The 8,410-nt window shown below is 39.1% G+C and overlaps 1 protein-coding gene across 1 annotated transcript; it reads left to right on the top strand.

The window, feature by feature from the left end:
• The first annotated feature begins 981 nt into the window (after nt 1-981).
• Nucleotides 982-7,968, top strand: LOC148342265 (uncharacterized). The gene is made up of 2 exons (XM_088288114.1): nt 982-2,316; nt 7,961-7,968. The coding sequence occupies exons 1-2, from the start codon at nt 1,104-1,106 to the stop codon at nt 7,966-7,968; spliced, it is 1,221 nt and encodes a 406-aa protein (XP_088144240.1). The 5' UTR covers nt 982-1,103.
• Nucleotides 7,969-8,410: the final 442 nt, after the last annotated feature.

Below are 8,410 nucleotides of genomic sequence, written 5' to 3'. Positions count from 1 at the left end.
TTATTTTGTCCCTAGTACCTTGTTGCCTTTTGGTTTCGTTTTGTTGAATAAATTCCCTTTAGGTTACCCTAATCCCGGCTTCCTCGCATTTTGGGTCCACCCCCTCCTCGCCGACCGGCGAACCTAACAGAAATACTTGTAAACATATTTCACTTGAAGGATTCCTATTTTATCAATGACATTATGTTGCGATGGCCCCCAGTGGCCCCCAATTATATGTTAGGGTCCCACAACAGGCGTTCCATCAGACGCACACAATAGCCTGTGTGTGCTAACTTCAGCTCGCTTCCAGAAACGTCTGTGACTCTGTCAGGAATTAAATCTGGCATCAGCCGCAACGTGCTTCCTTTTAAAATGCTCGTTTATCACAGTTGTGCTGCTAAAGGGAGGTTTACATCGTAGGACGTAATTTTGTGAAATGCCCCCATGGTCCGGTCCAAGTTGGGGTCCACGCATTGCTCCGTGTGCGGCGAGCACAAGTCAAGGTAGCATGGTAGAAACAATATAAGTCGAAGTCGCCGCCTGAGGTTTGACTTGACCAAACCAAATTTGTCTTTTTGTGTCCTGCAGACGTCAGACAAAATGATCTCTGTTCTGTGAAAGGGGAGCCAGATTTGACTCACATCAAAAAGGAGGAGGAGGAGGAGGCGGAGATCAACAAGTCACCAGTGAACGTTGTCCCTATAAAGACTGAAGATGAAAACAAGGATGTGAGTGAGGACAACAGAGGGGCGGAGCCTACAAGCAGCAGCTCAAGACATCACGTGACAACAGAAGGTGATGAAGACCACCGGGGGCCATCACAAGCACATAATGAGGACACATTATCAGACGCTCATGACAATGATGATGATGATGATGGGCAAGCCAAAGGTGAAAGGGCATGTCACTCTGACTCATTCACTTCAAAACTGTCTTTAAAAGGGCACAGAAAAACACACAGTGGTGAAAAACCTTTTTCCTGCTCGGTTTGTGGCAAAAGCTTCTCTCGAAAGTCTCATTTTGTAAGGCACACAAGAACGCACAGTGGAGAAAAACATTTTTCCTGCTCAGTTTGCGGAAAAGGTTTCTCTCAAAAGGCAAGGTTAATAGCACACAAAAGAATGCACAGTGGAGAAAAACCTTTTTCCTGCTCAGTTTTTGGGAGACGCTTCTCTGTAAAGTCAAATTTAAATTGTCACACAAGAACACACACTGGAGAAAAACCTTTTTCCTGCTCAGTTTGTGGCAAGAGTTTCTCTCAAAAGTCGCATTTAATAATTCACACAAGAAAACACAGTGGAGATAAACCTTTTTCCTGCTCAGTTTGTGGCAAAAGCTTTGCTTATAAGCCAAATTTAACTTGTCACACAAGAACACACACTGGAGAAAAACCATTTTCCTGCTTGGTTTGTGGTAAAAGCTTTTCTCAAAAATCAAATTTAACAAGTCACACAAGAACACACAGTGGTGAAAAATCTTTTTCCTGCTCAGTTTGTGGAAAATGCTTCTTTCATAAGGCAAATTTAACAAGCCACACAAGAACACACAGTGGAGAAAACCCTTTTTCCTGCTCAGTTTGTGGAAAATGTTTCTTTCGTAAGGCAAATTTAACAAGCCACACAAGAACTCACAGTGGAGAAAAACCCTTTTCCTGCTCAGTTTGTGGCAAAAGCTTTTCTTATAAGTCAAATTTGAAAAGGCACACAAGAACACACACTGGAGAAAACCCTTTTTCCTGCTCAGTTTGTGGGAAAAGCTTCTCTCAAAAGTCTCATTTGATAAATCACACAAGAACACACACTGGAGAAAAACAATTTTCCTGCTTGGTTTGTGGTAAAAGCTTTTCTCTAAAATCAAATTTAACAAGTCACACAAGAAAGCACAGTGGCGAAAAACCTTTTTCCTGCTCAGTTTGTGGCAAAAGCTTCTCTCAAAAGTCAAGTTTAACAGAACACACAAGAACACACAGTGGAGAAAAACCTTTTTCTTGCTCAGTTTGTGGAAAATGCTTCTCTCAAAAGGCACATTTAACACAACATACAAGAACACACAGTGGTGAGAAACCATTTTTCTGCTTGTTTTGTGGTAAAAGCTTTTCTCTAAAATCAAATTTAACAAGCCACACAAGAACACACAGTGGTGAAAAACCATTTTCCTGCTCAGTTTGTGGCAAAAGCTTCTCTGTAAAGTCAAGTTTAACTTGTCACACAAGAACACACACTGGAGAAAAACATTTTTCCTGCTCAGTTTGTGCCAAGAGTTTCTCTCAAAAGTCGTATTTACGACGCCACACAAGAACACACAGTGAAGACAAGACATTCAGTTGCAGCGTTTGTGCTAAAAAATTCTCCACTAAACAGCATGCGGAGAGTCACAATTGTGCTGGTGAGAAAAGCAGCGATCCTTGAAGCTTAAAAAAAAGAAAACAAAAAACTGAAGGAACTGACTCTTTGTGGTAAGATGTAAATGTGATTTTGAATAAAATACGATATATTGAATTTTGCAAAGCTTTTTTATTGACATTAAGCGTGTGATCCGTGCCAGAAGAACCATTGTGTCTGAGTATTTGTATTTGTATTTGTTTTTATTTTTGAAAGTATACAGGGACAATGCATATTAATCAAACAGTTTCCTGTAAATATGCCAAATTATAGCCAATGGCTAATTTGCATCCGTTGTCCCTGAGTGATGATGATCTTTTTTTTGTTTTCATATCAAACATTATTAATGAAATTAATTGCCTTTGCCTGGAACATTTGTTAACATTATGCTTTTCAGTTGTCTTTTTAAACGTACTTAATGGAAAAGGTGTGAGAAGAAACTGTGCTTATGAAATTGCTGCCTTCCACAATCATCAATAAAATCACTTGTTCCACTTGCTCAACTGGCCTTCATTGCTCTGTGAAAAGGTGAAAAACGTAACTAGAAGTTGAATTATAAAAAGAACAAGAAAGAGAAACGCAAATAGTCTCAGTTTCTCTCAAAGGTTTTGGAATGTCAGGAGTTGGCAACTTGATGGCGACTGGAGTCAGCGCTGGTTTTCTCGTTGTGTTTGGCAGGCTCGTATATGTATGGTCCATTGAACATAACTCAAACTCTTCAAATATCCCCTCACATACATTTAATATTTCGCTTTCTGAATACATTTCTGACTGGCTAAATACACTTTCTAGGTTGAGCTCCATCAAGCGTTTGGCATTTGTTGCTAAGCAGAATCTCACTTCGGAAAAATATACCAAATATTTTTTTTCATGCTTTATTATATTTTTTATAGATTGGATTATTTATATATTGATATAGGGAAATATTAAAATTTAAAATTGGCAACCACATACAGACTTAATTCAATTAATAAGAAATATAGAAACATTTTATAAATATTGAACTCATTGAGAAGAGTCCTGATCTTGAAATAAATATTGAATTATAAAAAAATACTAAAAAATTAATTCAATAACCCGACCCCGGATGAGCGGTAGAAAATGGCTGGATGGATGGAATAATTTAAATTGCATACATATTCAAATGAACAAATATGTTAAGAAATATTCAAGTGTGAAATAAAAAGGTTTAAATTAATATTTATATAATTTCACACATTAAAATAATTGAATAAATATTGTAGTATTACATCAGCAAGCTTAAATATACATTGAAATGAATAAAAAAAGTTGTGTATTTTTAAATCGCCTAATTTAGATATGGGAAGTAATTCTCTTTATGAAACTATGAAGGGACTGGAGCTCACAGAAGTGACCAGTCTTGGTTCTGAAGTTCCGATGTAACCAGATACTGCCCTGAGAGAAAATAGGCCTGAGTATTGTTTATGGTGGGGGCAATTCTCTCGCCAGGTCAGTGACCTTCCAGCATATGAGAGTAATTTAAGGTGGTCACGAGTAGACTGGTCGTATCAACGGGGAGACGCATCTGCTCTCCCTCAGGGGGACTTTTGGAGGGAAATCCCAAAGACTAGCGTGAGGGGAATGCATATGCAACAAGGGAAAATTAGATATTCATGTCCTATTTGGGCATTCCCTGTAAGAAGGGAATGTCTGAGAGGGGGCTCAAGTTTTTGGGGAGACTTCTTTTGACATCAGCATGTGACGAGGATAAAATCTTTTTCGAACCAGTTCTTTTCCATCACCAATCCAGCCTTGCTCGGCTGCCTCTCCGGAAGGCAGCAAGGACCCACACTTCAAAGACAAATATACTACATATTGAAAGAAAAATAATACTCAAATATTGAAATAAGTATAGAATTGAATGAATAAACAACAAAGAAATAAATACCTCCTGGAAAATATCATTATTTTTAGCATTTGTCAACATTTTTCTTTCTTGCACATTCTTAAACAATCGTAATTTTATTTTACTTTTTAAGTTACTTCAGTGCATTTCACACCTGTGCCTTCAAAGAAGTCCTACTTCGTCCTACTTGAATGAATCCCCATCAAAATACCAACATTTATGACACCACGGCTGGACAAATAATATCCAGAAACACACTTACGCACCACTGAGTGAGTGTTGGACGATATAGCTTCTTTTGAAAGGTCCGACTTGAAAATGTCCTTGCAAGTGGATCTGAAATTAAATCCACACTTTTCCTTCCTTCGGCCATTGTGGTTTAAAAAAAGCAAGAATATATTTTAGATTTTAGAACGGCCGCCAATTACAACTTTTGGGTGTGTTGATTCGGCATAGCGCCGCCCCCTCACAAGTGAGTATCCAATCACAAAATGCGTTCATCACCCTCAGCATAAGGCCAGCGAAAAGGCTCACTGTAACCAACTCGTGATCTGATTGGCTATCGCAACCGTCTAACAAATATGAAAGCTCATTGACTTTGACAGAAGAGATGCTCGCACAATTGCATCTTAAGGCCTCGGAACGCATAATGCGTGCCCCTGCTATTGTGAAACCTGCCCAGCAACACGAGCGAGCGGAATTCCGATTGGATTCAAAACTCTCACCTAAAAATAAAACGCTCAGCTATAATATGACATCAATGCGATGATTATGATCTTTTTTTTTTTATTGATTTTGTTCGGCCAACAGAGAAGGCCTTGAAGGCCCACCACTGAGTTACTTAATAGCCTAAATTAAACTTTACTTCCATGAATAGAGTTAAAGTTATGCTTTATTGTAGGATTTATGTAATTAATAGCCTTTGATGGACTTTAGTGTACTTAATGTAAACTGGTAACGCTGAAAAAACAAAACAGACAGCAATTCAAGTTTAAACCCATATACGTGACATGCGCTTTAGAAATAAAGTATATTTTTGCACACATTACACCGACATTGAGTTACTCCAGATCGACGCTGACCTCAGTGATTAAGAGAGCCAATCAAAAATCGCAACCCAAAAGACAAGCAAACAGGAAAAAGTGACAAACAAGAAAGCTGGCAAAGTGAAGAGTGTGAAACAGGTGAGAAACCCTACAACATTTTACGTTTGTATTTCCATACGTTGTAATTTATGGATGGTAATAATTCTTCATTTCTACTTCTAACATAGCGCAACTGTTGGTCTGGTGAATGTATAATCTTGCGTTGAGCCGCCACTACAATGAGTTACGATTCTGAACTGCAGCGGGCCTCAACATAGTTTATGTCAGGTCAGGGATTTCGACAGGGGTCCCCGACAAATCAAGGGATGGATATACAGGAATGGGTCCCGGTTTAGACGAGATGGCGCAGAGGAGCAACATAAGGGGAGTCCACATCTGTTCTCGTCCTTGAGGGTTTTTGGAATGGCAGGAGTGTAGTCCAGCAAAAAGGCCACGATTCAGACTGATATCCAGATTTTCCTTTTTTATTTCTCCTTTTCCTCTGACGGCGTTCGGAAATTCCGGAGCCCCTTAGGGGACATGGAAGAAAAAAAAAACAACAACAAATCTTTGCTTTCCCTTGCAAAGATTGCGTTCCCTCGCAAATGCAAAGTAGGTTTTTTTTGAGTGAATGTTCGTTTATTTATTTTTCCAATACGTGTTTATGTACTTCCGGGTCAGTTTGGCTTGCCTAGCCTCTGATGCGCGGCTGTTCGAGAGACGACAGTACGTCAGATGCGGCAATAATCTTAGAGGGGGACTTGGAACGTTTCTTGCGGTCAAGAGATGTCCCTCACGGTGACATTCTGCACATGAAAAGCAACAAGGTACATACAATTCACTCGAACGCACATGTCAAACTCAAGGCCCGGGGACCAGATCTGGCCCGCAACCTCATTTTATGTGGCCCGCAAAGGGCAAATCATCTGCATCAACTTCCTGTTTCTATCATATTTTCTTCACTTTTAACAACACTGAGATATGAGATATTGCCATTTATTTGTTAGCAGTCCTCCCCTTTTAAAATAAATGGAAAAATTGTTGAACAATTACTTACGAGCTTCTGATTTCAAAACTGGCTTTCCATTCAATTTATATGGGTTCACAGTCCTCTGAGGGAAACCACAACTACGATGTGGCCCGTCCACAAAAATGAGTTTGACACCCCTGCTCTAACGATATAACCTTAATAATAGCAATATGGGTCCCTACTGTTAATGTTTTTGTATAATACTAGCGTGCAAATTGTTTACCTTTTGAGTGGCTAGAAAAGTATTGCTTTTCTGTTTTCAATTTGTAGTTCATTTAAATCCTGTTATTGCATTCAAATTACTGTGAAGTGTGACGTTAAATATTTTTCTAAATGTTTTTTGTAAAACGCAACTTTAGTTTCGTTATGGAGCAGTGTAGTTCGTACCCGGAAATGACGTCATCAAATCGGATGTCGCAGAAGCAGGAAGTATAATAATAGATCACCAATAAGAGAGAAATGTGATGAAAATGAAGTCCAATCGAGCACAATCTGCATACATCTTTTGCCTTATCGAAGCCGGACCGAGAACTTACATTGTGGAAACAAAGTATGGACAAAGAGTGAGGAGGAACAGGAGTCTTCTGAAGGTTCCCGAGGACTGTAAGAAATCTTCTGATGCGGCTGAGGCTGCAAAGCAGGTGGATACATCGAAGGAGCACAGACCTCAACCACCAGCAATTTCTGGGATTACTGAACCTCCTCGAAGATCAACAAGAGTTAGACGACAACCGGACAGGCTGATTGAAAATGTTTAATGTTGTGTGATTGTTGCTAAAATTGTTGTAGAGCTGCTTGTTGTCATAAAAATGTGTGGATATTGATAAGAAGTGAAAATAATTGAGAACAAAACAAAATAAAAATAATAATAAACAATAATAATAATAAAAAAAGGCATAGGCATTGTTTAACGTTTGAAAGGGAGATGTAATGATAGCAGTTATATCATTGGCCACTAGTTGGCAGTATTGCCTGACGTGTGTTTTGGTTACCAGACGAACAAGTGTGTCTGCACATCGACGAGAATGCAAGTCAATAAATAAATAGACACAAGTTTGCAGCGTCACGTTGCCTGCGTGACTTCTTAAGATAGAAGACGGAACATTACAGTAACCATTAAAAAAACGTAAAGTAACCATAAAATTATTTTAAAAAACGTATCGCAAACATACTAAAGCTGTTGCTTTATGTTATTTACAAAGAATTTTTGTTTAAAATCCCCCTCGCTCTTCTTCTTGTCATTTCTATATTATGTACGTATTAATAACTGTTTGGTTTGCTAATGTGAATAATGTTTTTTTTTTTTTTTTACAAAAAAACGTATGAGTAAATATTTATCATCTCATCAATAATTGCACAACAGAGTACTGAGTTTCGAGATCCTCACAATAGTAGTTCTCAAAATCATATTTCTTATGAATTTAGCTTAGTTAAGGGATATTTTATTGACAATCTAACATCAATGTACAAATATATATTTATATATATGTATAGCGTTTTTGACCGAAAGTTGTTGTTATTGTACCTTGTGACGCGCCACTTTCGTTTCCTTCTTGAAGGATGCCGTTTCAAGGCTTATGTGGCTCATAAGCCACTTACATTGGCAATGTCGAAGGTCACTGAACCATGGTCGGCCCGCCAGCAACAGCACTTAGCGGCCATTTCTGAGTTTACGACAGACATTGGGCACGTGGCTGGTAAATGTAACCCTGTAGCTGATTGTCTATCGCGCGCGATCGTATGTCCAGTCCAGCTCGGGGTTGATTTTTCAGAAATGGCTGCCGACCAGTCCGATGATCATGACACCCGCAACCTCAAGACGGTGAGTACGGCTCTTAAACTTGAAGTAGTGATGCGTGGCGGCGGCCCTGCTGTCCTCTGTGTGGCAGACATTAGGACTATGCCTCTCACCCAGCAGGCATAGTGCTTGGGGGCGTGTTCATGAAAATGTTTTTTGGTGCAAATTTATGATTGTGCATTATTCTGTTGTTGCTAGTCTTCAAATAAATGCGAGTTTCCAGTCAGACGTGTGTGTTCATCCGACTGCCACATAGTAACCATAAAT

Source organism: Idiotropiscis lumnitzeri, chromosome 2 (assembly GCF_059441095.1).
Source record: "Idiotropiscis lumnitzeri isolate Australia: NSW breed Sydney's pygmy pipehorse chromosome 2, RoL_Ilum_1.0, whole genome shotgun sequence".
NCBI classification, from domain to species: domain Eukaryota; kingdom Metazoa; phylum Chordata; class Actinopteri; order Syngnathiformes; family Syngnathidae; genus Idiotropiscis; species Idiotropiscis lumnitzeri.
Note: the sequence above shows the minus strand (reverse complement) of the source record. Positions and strands in the feature narration are given on the sequence as shown.

What these genes read in the sequence shown, in the direction of transcription:
- LOC148342265 (XM_088288114.1), top strand. Translation starts at nt 1,104, where the DNA reads ATGCACAGTGGAGAAAAACCTTTTTCCTGCTCAGTTTTTGGGAGACGC.